The sequence below is a fragment of the Grampus griseus genome, assembly GCF_964374135.1.
Source record: "Grampus griseus genome assembly, chromosome: 6".
NCBI lineage: Eukaryota > Metazoa > Chordata > Mammalia > Artiodactyla > Delphinidae > Grampus > Grampus griseus.
Window position 1 is genome coordinate 84,830,078 of NC_139000.1, and position 15,044 is coordinate 84,845,121.

The window sequence follows — 15,044 nt, forward strand, 5'->3', positions numbered from 1 at the left end:
CGGCCGAGCCGACGCCGGACGGACGCGCGGGATCCGCGCCCCCACTCGCTGCCTCCCTGCGCTCCCGCGGCCGCCCCGCTTGTCCCCGGCGCTGGCGCCTACCGTCGACCAACGACAGCGCCCCGGAGAGACCCGGGCAGCTCCCGGGCGCCCGGGTGAGTGGCCGCTCGCGGCTCCCCGTCTCCTCCCGGGCCCCGCCGCCTGCTTTTGCTTTCACGGCCGCGGCGCGGCGGGGTTGGCCCGGGCAGCGCCCAGGGCAACCGGGAAGGCCGAGGCGGGGTACACTTGACTGAGGGGAAAAGGGGAATGGCAGCCAGGAGATGACCCCAGCCCCGCGGGCCGGGTGGGAACAGGTGGCGCGGGCCGGGCGCTTTGTGTCGGGACGCGGAGACCGGGAGCGGGCGGCCGCGCCTCCCTCGGCCGCTCCCTTCCCTCCCTTGCTCCCCCGGGCGGCCGCACGCCGGGTCGGCCGGGTAACGGAGCTGGAGTCGCCAGGAATGTGCCTCTGGGGACTGTTTGGCTCGTGGGAGGAGAGAAGGTGGCTGAGGCGGCCGGGGAGGTGCGGGAGCCGAGAGGTGGCGCGGGGGCTGCACCGCCGCTCCAGGCAGGAGAGGGATGCTTCCAGCTAGGCGCGTTCGGCCCCGGCGAGGGCTTCATTCTTCCGCTGCGCCCCCGGAGGTGGGGAGCTGGGTGGGCGTGTGTGCAGAGAAAGGGGAGGCGGGGAGGCCAGCCACTTCCGGAGCGGGTTCTGATCCGTGCCGAGCGCCCTGCTTTCGGGGACGCGGACCTTGGGGTGCGGTTGTGCCCGGCCCCACGCGTGCGCCGGCGATGCGGGGCTGGGGGCGTCCCTGGCCCGGGTTTAACAAAGAGTGCTGCTCTCTACCCGGCGGGGTGCGGCAACTCCGGAGAGGTGGTCTTCAGCGAGCGAGTCTTAGCCCTCGGGAGGGGTACTTCGTTTTTGGGTTGTCATTTTATTGTTGTTATTGCCTTTTTTTTTTTTTTTAAAAGGACTGTTGACTGATGCATGAGGGGCCCACGGAGGCGCAGGAGCGGTGGTGATGGTTTGGGAAGCGGAGCTGAAGTGCGCTGGGCTTCCGTGAGGCGTGACAGTTTATCATGACCGTGTTCAGGCAGGAAAACGTGGATGATTACTACGACACCGGCGAGGAACTTGGCAGGTACTGGGGGTGCCGGAAGCGCACGTTTCTGGGTTGTGGGAATGCACAGTACTGCGGGCAGTGGGCGGTAAACAAATGCAGTTTGAATTCAGGCGTCTCCCTCGTCCTTCCAGGAGATGTGCAAATTATAGAGAAAAGAGTTAACTAACCCAGCAAGGACTAGGGACCGGAAATAAACTACCTAAAACAAGGAGCTGGCGGTGGAGAAGCTATTTCAGTGTTAGATTGTGATGCAGAGTGTATTGATCAAGACCCCTGGACAAGAATAGATTTAGTTGTCTGCAGTAACGCTTGTCAGCTTTTGCCCTTCTGAGACAGTGAGGCAAAAGCTGAGATATAGTTGAAACTGGAGTTAGCTCCAGTTAACTGTGAGTTAGCCCTTATGTGTACAGAGAGTACAAACTAATTCATAGGCTTTTAAAGGCTTAATACTTTCCCTCTTTTGGAATTTTCAGAATAACATGCACAAGTATCGGTAGGTCACACATGGAGACTTGCCAGATGTTGATGTTGGGTTTGGATTTTGAAACTTCCTTGAACCAGGAGTTTAATTACCCAGTTGGTGTCAGTGGTTGCTTTGGTTTCATTCACGATGTTAAATTTTTAACACGTCCCTAGTTGAGAGTCTAATATGGCTATCTGGATTCAGAGCATACTTCCATTGCTGCAGGAGCTGTGATTCTGAATGTGAAGCCTTTCAGTGCCAGGTGAACAAAGAATGATTTCTTTGGGGGCCTCTAAGGGCTGGATGGGTTTCCCCTTGACTGGGGATTTGACAGGGTGTGTTATGCTCTGGTCTAACTTGAGCAGAAAACCCAGTTTTCACACCTAAATTTAAATTCAACATAAGAAATTTGACTGCAGTGTATTTGTATCGTGAGTCAAGTAGACAAAAGGATCTTTAAACCAACAAAAAAGTATGTATTTACTTACATGTGTATCAAAATATGTATTTTTCCGTATACACCTGATGTCCTGATTCAGTGCTTCCTGTTTCCCCATGAAAAGGAAATTCAAAACTACCCACACCCTAGATGACCTTGTGAGAATTGTGAAAGTTGAGTTTAATTAAAATTTTTTCAAGTTCAAGTAGTAGTTCAGAACAAAAGCAATTTTTAAAAAGATACTGTATCAAAATATTTCTGTATACATTTAGTATGGCTTCAGAACATCACTGGGAACTTGTGCTTGGGGGAGCTTACTATATATTGGAGATTTACTGAGTGAATAAGTAAGAAGGAAAGCTCTCAAAAATATTTCATGGATATGTTTAATGTTAAGGTTTAAGGGTATGTGGTTGAAATACTTGGTTTAACTAGAATTAACTAGAATTAAGTGACTTTATTCCTGTGGTTTTTAGCAAGATGAGTGGTACGTGGTGTTTTCCTTTGGGAGCAGGGGAAAAAGGCAAAAAAGTATGTTTAAATTCTATTTGTGTAGGGTGGCCTGATTATATGAATTCCCTTATAAAGAAAGATGATTAAAAGTAGGTGAGATGATTGCTTTATAGATTAAGTATGTTGACCTTATTTTCATTAAGATCTTTTGGTAGAATTATGTGTTATGAGAAGGAAAAATAATGAGGCCTCCCTGTGGCTGGCGGGGGAGTTTGTGATCTTTATTTCGTGGGTGGGATGACAGGCTCTCTGCCTCTGCGCTGGAGAGCAGTTTGCTCATTTGTCACTAGATTTTGCTTTGATTTTGGCTCATTCTACATTTCTGTGTATAATTTTCTCCCCACTGTGCAAGACTAATTGACAAATTGTTTATTGAATAATTTAATTTGTGTGACCTGTGAATTTGAAAGAAGTGCTTTGACAAACTGGGAGTTGGGAATTTTTAAAAATAAAGTATCCATGCCGATCTGTCTGATAGGTCTTTTTCTTTTGTTTAAAAATGCAGTAAATGGTTGATTTTTTTATTTCAATGTGTTTTTCGAGTCCTGTGAATTTTATGTCTGCCAGGAAATAGCCACTTCCTGAAAACAGATCCTGGCATAAGATGGACATATAGGAAAGATGCTGCTTCTTGTGTCACTGAGAGAAGATTGGGAGTAGAGGCAGGAGCTTAGTAGTGGCAAATGAAAATGGGCAGATGTTTAACACAAAAGCAAGCTTGTTCTAAGCAGTGAGTTATAAACAAACCAACATCTATGATTTAAAACTTCATCCACATATCTTTAGCAGTAATCTACACAATAACTACTCACTTACTTTATAAATGGTCTAAGACAAAGTCCATAGCTAGAGGAGGGAGGATGGGTTTTTAAACAAGTAGGATATAGTATTTTGATTATTACTATTGTTACTTTACTTATAGGAAAACAGAAAGTGTGTGTGTACAAGGGTGAGAGTGTGTGTGTGTGTGTGTGTGTGTGTGTGTGTGTCTATGTATATTAGTGTGTGTACTGCCCAGGTGTACTGTAAAAGCTGTCAACTTTAAAGAACTTTATAAAGTATTATGATTATTTGTAGTAGTGATAGAGCAGACAGACCACTGGACAGATATTCTGGTCCAGAATTGGCCCTAGAACTTGCTAGCTGCATAACCTTGAATAGGTCACTTACCATCTCTGACCCTCAGGATCTTCATCTATAAAACGAGAGACCTAGTGCTTATTTCATGGCTGTTGTGAATACCAAGTAAAAGAATTTTATCAGCCGTCAAGAGTTAAACAAATATAGATATCATCAGCAGGACTGGTTGAGACATGTGAGTATTCCAGGCATGCTAATAACTTGGTTTGCAACTTGATATTCTTTTTTCTGTTTACCAATTTGGGGAAGGGAGGTCCTGTGGGAAAAGGGTCATGGGGGAGACCCATTGCTGACAGCCCTTGGCCTCTCCACTCTGATTCTGAATAATGCAGCTCTGGCCTTGAACTTGCACACCCTTCAAGTAGAAACAAGTCCCTGCAGTGAAAAGGACTGTCAGGGTTAGAATATTGTTTGGTGACCTGTGTTGACTTCAGGAGGCCCTTTGGGTTTCACCCTCTATCCCAGGAGGTAGAACGAAGAACTGCTTCTGTCACATGTAGTGGTTTCTGGGAGGGGTTCTTTTAAATGCGGATTTCTCCATGTGCTGTTACACTGGGTCATTTTAATGCCCCAGGTGCCTTAGCATCTCTTATCAGTTGGCACTCGGGGCAGCTGAAGGCCAGCTTGTCCCACCATCGCGCTCCAGTTACATCCCTGGCTGTGGTTCAGCCTAACCTGCGAGCCTTCTTGGCACCTCTGTGAACACCGCCTTCCTGAGAACTGGCCTTCTTTCTCTTACACTGTCTGACCTTATGTGATCTGAAGACCTGGGTCCCACCTCCTGAATAAATCTCTCCACAATGATCTCTCCCTTTCAGAAGCCAAATGACTTGCTCTCTGAAGCACTCCACTGGTCATGACCACAGACTGCCCCGTCCATGCTCCATCCTTGCTTTGTGTTGTTAATATTCTTGTATGACTCCATGTAGCCGGCTTAAAAGTTCCTTCAGGGTGCGCTGTGGGCTCTTTTCTCCCCTGTGGGTGTGCAATGTGCTGTATCATTCTGGGCAAAAGTTTCATCGATGCCTGAATCGGCAAATGCAGGCCGGCAGGTACAATACTGAGACCAGAATGGGGATTTGAGATGCAAATGCTGATGCGGGTGCTGAGGCCGATGGAGAGGGGGTATGTAGCGTGGGACAGCCCGGCCCCCTCCTTTGGGAAGTGGGGAGACACCTACCTTTGCAGGATGCTATACGAATTAGAGGCAGTGGCTGTAAACATCTCACACATAGTCGCTGCCTCAGATATTATTTATTTATTTATTTTTTGCGGTACGCGGGCCTCTCCCTGTTGTGGCCTCTCCCGTTGTGGAGCGCAGGCTCCGGACGCACAGGCTCAGCGGCCATGGCTCACGGGCCCAGCCGCTCCGCAGCATGTGGGATCTTCCCGGACCGGGGCACGAACCCGTGTCCCCTGCATCGGCAGGCGCACTCTCAACCACTGCGCCACCAGGGAAGCCCAGATATTATTCTTAATAACCTCTTTTCCCCGTTACAGCATTTACCACAACGCACACTCATTACTTGTTGGATTATCTACTTTCGCCACAGCTTGTCACAGGGTTGTGACCTTGGACTTGCTTGTCATTTTTTATCTCTTATGCCTAATGAGGTGCATGACGTAGGTGCTCAATAAATGCTGACGGATTGAATAAATGGATTAATATTTGTAAGGCACCATGAGTACACACACACATGCACCTATATATGGTTACCTGTATATGGCCCTCAATGAGTGATGACTCTGGTGGGGGTGAACTTAGGATATTGAAGGCTGCAGCTCAGCAAAATAAAAGCCGTTTTTCCTTTTGCGTTCTGTGGCTAAGGTGCACAGCAGCCAGCATATCCAAGCACAAGATCAGTTTTAAACAAAACAAAGTGGAGCATTAAGTATTCTACATTTGTTTGGATGGTTGCTGGAAGCTAATAATTTAAAGTTAAAACACTCTCATTTTGGCATAAAATCCAGAGGCATTTTAATTGACGTGAGGAATTGTAATAAACCCTGACAGTCTGAGTACATCTTTCTGTTGGTTTACTGTGAACTGCAGGAATCAGTCCTAAGACTGGCAATCCCGTGGGGATGGGAGAGGGAGAGACTTCCCAGCGTGTTTTCTCCTTGGAAGCGGGACTCGCAGGCTCACAAGGTTGACTAGTGAGATCATCCTGTAGGACCTCCCTGAATGTGAGTTTTCTCTTCTCATTTCTGCTTCTGTGTGCCCTCAGCTGTTTCCTCTGATGGGAAAGGCTGCAAAGGTTTAAGAGAGATAAAGTTCAAATATATGTATTAGAGGTAACAATCAGGGATTTTAAAATTTTGTGCATTCTAGCATACGAAGGGAGGGCACGGTGACAGTAGTGAGGGGCAGTTGGGTTGAATGCTTGCTTGCCAGCACTGGGAATGCGCCTCCGGACCACCTGGGGATGTAGAAATTAGGTTCACTGGGACCTGGCGGGACATACCATCAGGAACGTAGGCTATGGAGGCGCTAATTGATGGGGAAGCCAGGGAACGTTGAAGCGGCCTTTTTGGTCCTCCTGTGCCCTTTTACCCTAGGCTTGTGTCTCACCCAGCTGCTTAGGAACCTAAAGGCCCCATAGCGTTGGCAGGCCCCTGCAAAGCTGTGAAAAACACAGTAAGCTTACAGAGATGCGTGGTCAGGTGAATCTCAGTAATTGCAATACAGGGTTGTATCAGAAGAGGTGACATTATCAGACGTATCCTGTGGTCTCCCAGCAAAGTTGTAACCCCAGAAAGGTAGAGACCATTTCCTTCAGGCATTGGGGTGGGGGTGTGTGGATACCTTCAGAGGTGGTGTGGTGGGGGAATGACGGGGGAGCGACAAGGTCAAGATTAGGTGGTCTGACCTCTGGGACACCCTGTAGGGGAATGAATTATGAACTTTCACCCCCAATTCTACAGTTGCAATGTGTACCTAACCTAACCTAATCAGGCATTTTATATGCATGAAATAAAGCATGATTTTAATGGAAACATATTTCTGATCAGGAGACAAAGAATGCCACCTGCTGGTAGAGGGGAGGGGCTTTTGTTGGTGAAGGGTAGCCCGGGACCCTTGGGCACTTAGACCTAGAAGAAGCTGAGCAGTCAGTGAGTCCTTCCTTCTTGTTTCATCCCATCAGTCCTTAGGTCAAGTGGCTTTCTCAAGGTAGCTGGCTACCAGGTAGCAAGAGATGGACCTAGACTCCCGAGCAGGACTGTTTTCATTATATTCTTCACACTACTTAGGATTTGGCAATTCTCATTTTTTTAGAAGCCAGATAATGTTGATATCGAACAGAAGTGATTTGGGCAGGCATCTCGTGCCTATCCATCTTAATACGTGCTTGGAGGGGATGGTCAGGAGTAACTAGTAACCGCTTCATGGTGGGTTTCCATTTTCACCCCATGAAGAGGCTGACGCTTGAGTTCAGAACTCTCGTGGGCACTTGACAACACACGTGACCTTCTTGCCTTTTCCAAATGGCTCGTGCCCCACAGTTATGAATGGTGCTAGTACGTGCCGTAGTCTTACCCAAGTGCCAAAGTGCATAATTTAGCTTTTTAGAAAGTTCACAGAACACTTTCATCGTTATTTAACCTTTGAGTCATGGAATGTATAAGAGTCGTGGCTCTGCCCAGTAGGCCACCCCACTAAAAGACAGTTTCTCATTTCATTAAGTGGCCCTAGTCTGTCTGGTTTAAGGCTGGGGTGTGATTGTTTGAGGCTTTATGTGGAAGGTGATACTTAATTGTTTTGCTTTGGTTTGCTGTGGTAAGTGATCACAACAGAATGCATCAACCCTCGGCCTTGAGAGAGATTATGTGGCAGTATAATTATTTATAATATATCCAGTCTATCACTTTGTTTACATTCTAAATTAATTCCTGTAAATGTACAGTTAGGAGAGAGTAGAGGAAAAAATGACTGACCTTTGGTTTTTCTACATCATCTAACACAAATGGGTTTAAAAATAACTCTGTCGGGCTTCCCTGGTGGCGCAGTGGTTGAGAGTCCGCCTGCCGATGCAGGGGACGCGGGTTCGTGCCCCGGTCCGGGAGGATCCCACATGCCGCGGGGCGGCTGAGCCCGTGAGCCATGGCCGCTGAGCCTGCGCGTCTGGAGCCTTGCTCCGCGGTGGGAGGGGCCACAGCGGTGAGAGGCCCGCGTACCGCAAAAAAAAAAAAAACCACAAACACAAAACTTTGTCTAACTAGTACATCTTCCTTAGGTAAAACAGAAAGTGTCATATGCCCATTCTAGGTTTAATGTACTAAAAGGATTTTTACAGGGAAGGAGTCTGAAACCTGAAATAGTTGGTCTTATTTTCAATCCCAGTCCAGAACAAAACAAAACCAGTCATGTGCTGGTAACTAATCTCTGGTGATAACTGACAGGTGTGATCCTTAGTGACTCTTGTTTATCGCTTCTGTCTTTTGGAGGTGACGTTGAGAGCTCGTGTGGCTTACAGACCACACTGCCGTCATTTAAGTATAATGTTGCTAACCTCTGAGGCGTGACCACGGGGCTTTCCCCTATGTCCTACCTGTCGGCATTCCAATTGTCAACTGGAGAAATTTTATTCAGTACTATAATGTATTGATACATTCAGAGATGTCAGGAGGGGAAGGAGGTGGGGAGAAAGTTGTTGATTTTTCCCTTTATCAAGCATTCAACTTTGGATGAGGAATGTAATGTTTGAGCAAATGAATGCTGTGAACTGCCGATCTCTGGTGTTTGAAAGGTTTATATTGATGGTGCTTATATTCATAAGCCGGATGGCTTTCAGCTGGGAAATTTAGCTCTGTGTGTGGACTCTTGTGGGACACATTCTATTTTCGGTCAAAACTGTCTGATTACTCTTTCTTAGATATAATGTGATGAATGGGGCTGATTTTCAGATATCTCCAGTACAGTTGATATAGTAAGTTTTCACGTATAAGGAATGAGTGAATTTCCATTTTTTTTCCATTGTTAGTTTTTTCTGTAGTTCATTGTTTTCTACTTTTGAAACCATGCAACCCTTCCCTTTTTAACTTGTAAGAATTGTCAGGATTTTCGAGACCTTACTTTGGTCCTCCATGCCCTTGTCCCTGGCCCCCCAGTGTGGAATTTTCCAGTTGCAAAAGAAGTGTAGGAGAGGTAATCAGTACCTTTTTTTTGGTCCCATCATGAAGAGGGTCAGATTTCCCTCTGAACTGCCTGTCTCTATGTCCGCCTAGCAACTCATACCACCGTCTACGACCAGGCTGTATATGCAGGAGAGTAGGTACGACTCAGGTGATAGGACAAGATAGTGACAGAGGGATACGTTGGCACATAGATGGAGTGGCTTGGGGGAGAAGAGGTCAGTAGTTAGTGCTGATTCTGTTTTAATGTTTCCTCCCTCCTTTGAGAAGTTCTTCTAAATCGTTTTGCCTCCTCTGGGTAGAGCGCAATTTATTTCTTTTTTTTCCATCTGTGGTTTATGGGTAAGTGGCAGAAATATGTGTCTCTGGGAGAGTGATGAAAGACTGCAACCTTTTGAGTATAATATTTAATAGACTGAGAATTGCAAGCTGCTTCCCTTTACAAAAACAAAGCTATGGGCACTGTAGGTATACGAATACTGTAGAGAATAGACTTTTCACAGCTAACTGCTGAGCTGGAAATGCTGAATTGCACCTGACACCCGGAAGAGCTGTCCTGAGAAATTTGGTAAGCCAAAAAAAGCTAAGAAGTTATTTGTTATCTTAAAAATACTATTTTACTGGTACATAAATCAGTGTAATTGAAGCCAGATCCTGCCAAGGGGTTTCTGATGTACACTTGGAATGTGAATATAGAAAGTTGTCTTTCTAAATGTTGTCCTTGCCCATCAGAGTATCTAGAATCAGCGTGTGAACTGCTGTTTGTAATGCCAGAAACTTCTACCAAAATCCTCAGGAGCTCCCCTGTCTTTGGATAATCACAGGTTTATTTCCTTCCCCTTTCGTGGCCGGCTTACACTTCTCTGCAGACCATAATTGCAGTGGCACCCGTGTGCTCGGGACAAGGCCTGGCTGATGTAAGGCACCTCTGCTCTTGTTTTCTCCCTAATGTCTCTATTTCCACATTGAACAATCGGAGTGGAGGAGAATCCTCACCTGTCATCCCATTTGGTGGAGAACTTATAAAATGACTGCTTGAGACCTTGTTCTAGGAATTTCTTTGCCATGTAATTCAAACTAGCTTTAGAATGGAGGGAAGATATTTACAGTTCCCCGTTTAGAATGGATAAGGTTTGAGCACCTGGCCGATATCCCCCCTCAGGAGCTTCAGGAAGCTGATTCAATTGTTTGGGAGAGGAAGTGAATTAGAACAAGTGGAATATTTTCCAGGATGAAGCTTTATCGGTCTTGCTTTCCTCCCCACCCCTCCCATGGCACACAGAGATAGGAAAGCTTGGCAAATACGGCAGTGGACAGGCAAGGTAAGTCGAGGTGGTGTAGAAGCATGAAGTCCCTCGGTTTTGCTAAACATGCTTCGGGCACTGAATGAGTGTATCCGGTTTTATTAATGTTACCAATTAATATGGACCGTCCTTTGTAGGCCTGCTCTTCAGAGGCAACATTCTCTTTCATGCAGATAATTAAAAACATTAAAAAAAAAACTTTTGCACCCACAGGGCAAGGTCAGGCAGAGCAACGGCGGAGCAGGACCCCGCGTCCCGGCGGGTCTGGGCTCCCAACATTCCCGAGTCTCTGGCGCCCCTTCCCCGCACCCTCGCCTGACCTCGCGCCCCAATGTGCCCTTTGACCCCATCCAAAAAAGTGTTCTGAACCAAGCCGCCGACGGAGGAGGGGCCCACAGCGACCTGAGGGACCGCTCTGCTGTGCAAACGCTGCGGCGCAGCCGGGCGCCCGCTCGGGGAGGCAGCGGGGAGGCTGCAGGGCCTCGTCCCCTGGCGCAGCCTGCCCTCCGCCCTTCGCCCTTCGCCCTCCACCCGCGGGGCCGGGGTCCTGACCGACCCACGCGCCCAGGCCTGCTGGAGGAGCAACGCGGCGGCGCCGAGGCCGGTGTCCTCGCCGACCCCGAGCCTCCTCCCCTCCGGCCCAGGCTGGGTGGGTGGCAAAAAAAAATTTTTTTAATTAAAAAAATTATCTGTATTAGAGACAAGTTTTAACCTGGAGAACTAAAAAGCGAATGCAAAGTGAGCTGGCCTGTTTCGGCCTGCAGGCTTCTGTGGAGCACGTCCACAGCTAGTCGTGCAGATTCTCTCTTTTATTTCCTATATCCCTTAACAATGTGCGGTAAATAACTGGGCACTTGGTATTATTTTACACTTGGCTTGTACATGTGATTCTTGGCTCTCTCTGAATTGTGAGTTTTCTGAGAGTAGAAAACATGGCTTTTTGTGTCTCTTACATGGGGTGGGATTCAGCTAAGCCCACAGGAGGCTTTGTTTATTTGCCTTATGAAGGTACGTGTCCAGAAATTAGAATGTGGTTCAGAGCTTTTGACCCAAATCCCTGACTCCACAGTGCACTAACTGTTGCCTTGGGAAAGTCACTTGACTTCTGTGAGACTCAGTTTTCTCATCTGTGAAATCGGGATAATAAGCATACCTCCCTCGTAAGGTTGTTGTGAAGACACACGTAATGCGTGTAAGGCACTTGGCCCAGTAGCAGGCACACTCTAAGTGCTGGAGAAGGGGCCGCTGTTTAATAAGACAGATAGCGCAGGAGAGACTGAACATATGCTTCTGGATCCTTGTCACCGGGGTCCTGCCTTTTTCTGTTAGTTCCTCATTTCCCCACCCAGGTTCTGACCTGGTCTCCCACGGGCAGGGTGGGGGTGACGGCCCTCTTCTCCTCAATTCCATCCTTTCTCCTTCTCTTCTTTTCTCCTCTGTCTCTCTCCCCATCTTTGGCTCAGCCTGCGGGGTGGGCTCATTCTACCAAGTTTGACGTCGTTTATGTGATCTGCCCTTCTAGCTGCCTGTTCTGGCTGGCTCGGGCCCAGGACTCGGTTTATGTGCTGGGCTCCCTGGTGGGTCCGCCCAGTAGCGTGGTCAATGATTTGCAGAGCTCCTGAGAAACAAGTTAGCCAGGAATTTAGCCGTGCATTTGAAAGCGGGCTGCTGGAGATGGGGCTTACAGGGATGCCATTGCCAAAGTGCACCCAGACGCCCCTGGAAGAGGGAGGGAGGAGCTCATGTCAAGGAGGGTCTATTAAGATGGGAAAACATGCTTTCAGGGAAGCCAGGACAACTAAAAGCTGAACAACAGCCGGGAGAGAGCTGCTCGGAAATGCTCAGAGGGACGGTCATCCTGGCGTCATTAAGAGCCTGAGGTATGTCAGCACACAAATTTATGTTTTAACAGGGTGTACTGTAACTTCCCGAAAAGTCAATTTCATTTTTCTAGCTGCTTTTTAAATGAAAAAACTGTCTTAAGCAGCCCAATAAGAGACTAGGAATTTGATCAGATGAACAAATCATTGATTTTTCTTACAGATCTTTATGGAAGAAGGGATCTGAATGAGTGTGTGAGTTCCATTCTGAGATGAACTTGCTGCAGAAGGCAAGACATACGTCAGGTCTGAGCCTCCGTTCAGTTCTGACACGTACTGATTTCAGATGTGAAAATAAGTGTTTGGCCAAGCCAGAATTGCCTGTGCCAAGAAAAGCCTATTAGGTTGGTGGCTGAAAGGCTGAATTGTTAGGATTTACTTAATGGCGAGGTTCTGCCAGCTGCTGGGAGTGAATGCCCACTTAGGCATTTGAGTGCATCCGTGTTCCCTGGACTGGGGGCCCATGTGTTCAAGGAGCATGGCGGTCGCACCAGAGGCCCCTTTAAAGGATGCTTCCTTATTCTTTGGGCCATTGAGCACAGATATCTGTAGTTTATAAAAGTGACATTAGATGCTCACAAATTTGCAAAGGAAAATGCCCAGAAATTGGGTTTATAAGGTAAATTCAAGAGAAATATCAGGGAGTTGACAATGCTAACTATAAACAGGCAACATAAATAGACCGTTAAACAGAAGTGTCGTGTGAACTGTGATATCCATCCATCACATATTCATTCGTCCAGGGTTGATTGGACTTCTGAATGATAGGGCACTGGCTGGGGTGTCAGGCAGCACCGTTTATCTCAGCAAGTTCCTAACCAAGTAGGGCAGACAGACTTTATACAACCAATGATAATAGAAAACCTAAATAAGGAGTGAGAGGAATTCAGTATGAAAAACTGTTTCTGGAGTTCAGGTGAGAAGAGGCCATTCTGACTTGGAGGGTTCATTCATTTATTCACTCATTCATTCAGATTCTTGTGGGGACAGAAAAACATAAGCAGGTGGGTGCCTGAGCGGATATGTGTGCGCGCATGTGTCTGCCCATTTATTCCCTGGAAGAAATTGGAACTCAGACATGAAGGAGGAGACAAGGGCACTAAGATTTACTGGGAACCCATTTTAGACCAGGGGCTGGAGGGAGGTATTTAATCCACATTTTACAGATGAGAAAACCGAGGTTCGGAAAGACATTGGCCTTGGATAATGTGTTTAAGATGGTGGAGGCAACCATTGGACACCCAAAATTGCTAAGTCACGACTGGAGATTGGGTGATGGGTGGTAGGGCTTACTCTGTGACCTGTTTCTCTGCCCTGTCATGGAAGCGAGAAGTTTAAAGAACTTTAAAACATCCAGCACAGTGCCTGGCTCATACAATGTGTTCAATATATGCCTCCTTCCTTTTTTTAAAAAAAAAAATTTAATTTATTTATTTATTTATTTTTTACTGGGTTGGGTCTTTGTTGCTATGTGCAGGCTTTCTCTGGTTGCATCGAGTGGGGGCTACTCTTTGTTGCAGTGCGTGGGGTTCTCATTGCAGTGGCTTCTCTTGTTGCAGAGCACGGACTCTAGGTGCGCAGGCTTCAGTAGTTGTGTCACACGGGCTCAGTAGCTGTGGCTCGTGGGCTCTAGAACACAGGCTCAGTAGTTGTGGCTCATGGGCTTAGTTGCTCCGCGGCATATGGGATCTTCCCAGGCCAGGGCTCAAGCCTGTGTCCCCTGCATTGGCAGGAGGATTCTTAACCACTGCACCACCAGCGAAGCCCGATGTTTCCTTCCTTTAAACTGAAAGTTCTCAACCTTGGTACTAGTGACATTTTGGTAGAGATGATTCTTTGTGGTTGTGGGATGTTTAACAGCATCCCTGGCTTCTGCCCTCTGGATGCTAGTAACATCTGCCCCAGCCCATTGAGAACCACTGGGCTACAGTATCAGGACAGGGAAGTGTTAACAAATGGACCTAGGGGTTGGAGCGGGTAGTAGGCAAGGAAGATCCTGCACCCAGTGAGCAAAGAAAGTGCCCCTGAAGGAAGGTATTGACCTTGGGTGTCCAGAGCTTAGGAAGGAAGAGAGCAGGATGCAGATGGTGTGAGCCAGAGGTCTGAGGCAGGTGTTGTCTTAGTCTGGCTTTTATGTACTGTCCCTGGAGTGGGTGTGTCTGCTGTTTCCCAGAGGCGTGGGGTGGCACTGACAATGAGTAAGACCTGGAGAGACTTCCGGATGTCGCTTGTCCAGTGTGGTAGCCACCCATGACCAACATCGTAGTTTCTGCCTTGCCCCATCCTGCTGAGCAGGCTTCTCTGAGTCATGGCTCGGCTGGGTCCCCATCACTGCCAGACTTCAGTCCACCCTCCTGTCTCCTAAGGGGGGCCTTCTGCTGCCATCTCCACGACTCTGTTTTTAACCTGCTGAATAGCTTTGTGTGTGTGTTTTTTTAATGCTGATTTCTAATTTTTAGTCAAAGCTAGATAACTCCTTGCTTTTTATTCGCTTTTCATTCTCTTAGGCCCCAGATCTTGCCTCTCCAGCAGGCTGGATGGCATAGCATGCTGTGTGACTGTGGGGAACCCATATAGCTTAGTTATTGCCTCCAATATCCCCTCTTCCAGCAGGGAGCTTTTAAAGGTGAAAAGTCAGGTCTCAGGATGTGGCAGGAGGTGTGAAGAGTGCCCTCTCCCAGCTCCCTGGGGGAGGGGCACTTATACAGAAGTCACCTGGGGAAGCTTGTCAGTGGTGGAGGGTGTGAAGGACAGGGGCTGATTTGGAGGGCACGGTGGGGAAGGGAAATGGGTCAAGCAGGGTGCTGGCAACAAATGTGTCCACTCCTCTTCCCTGGTGGCACAGTGGCACCTGCCAATGCAGGGAACACGGGTTCGAGCCCTGGTCTGGGAAGATCCCACGTGCCGCAGAGCAACTAAGCCCATGTGCCACAACTACTGAGCCCGCGTGCCACAACTACTGAAGCCCGCACACCTAGAGCCCGTGCTCCGCACCAAGAGAAGCCACCGCAT

At 47.8% G+C, this 15,044-nt stretch overlaps 1 protein-coding gene across 2 annotated transcripts in view; it reads left to right on the forward strand.

Moving 5' to 3' along the window:
• The first annotated feature begins 552 nt into the window (after positions 1 to 552).
• DAPK1 (death associated protein kinase 1) overlaps positions 553 to 15,044 on the forward strand; it is a 209,425-nt gene continuing 194,933 nt past the window's right edge. Inside the window, exons 1-2 of one of the 2 annotated variants that reach the window (XM_082657471.1) lie at positions 553 to 678; positions 1,009 to 1,178. In XM_082657471.1, the coding sequence (XP_082513597.1) occupies positions 1,117 to 1,178 (62 nt within the window). In that variant the 5' untranslated portion in view covers positions 553 to 678; positions 1,009 to 1,116. Of the gene's footprint in view, positions 679 to 945; positions 1,179 to 15,044 lie in introns of those variants that run through there. The other variant, XM_082657470.1, reaches the window with a different exon arrangement.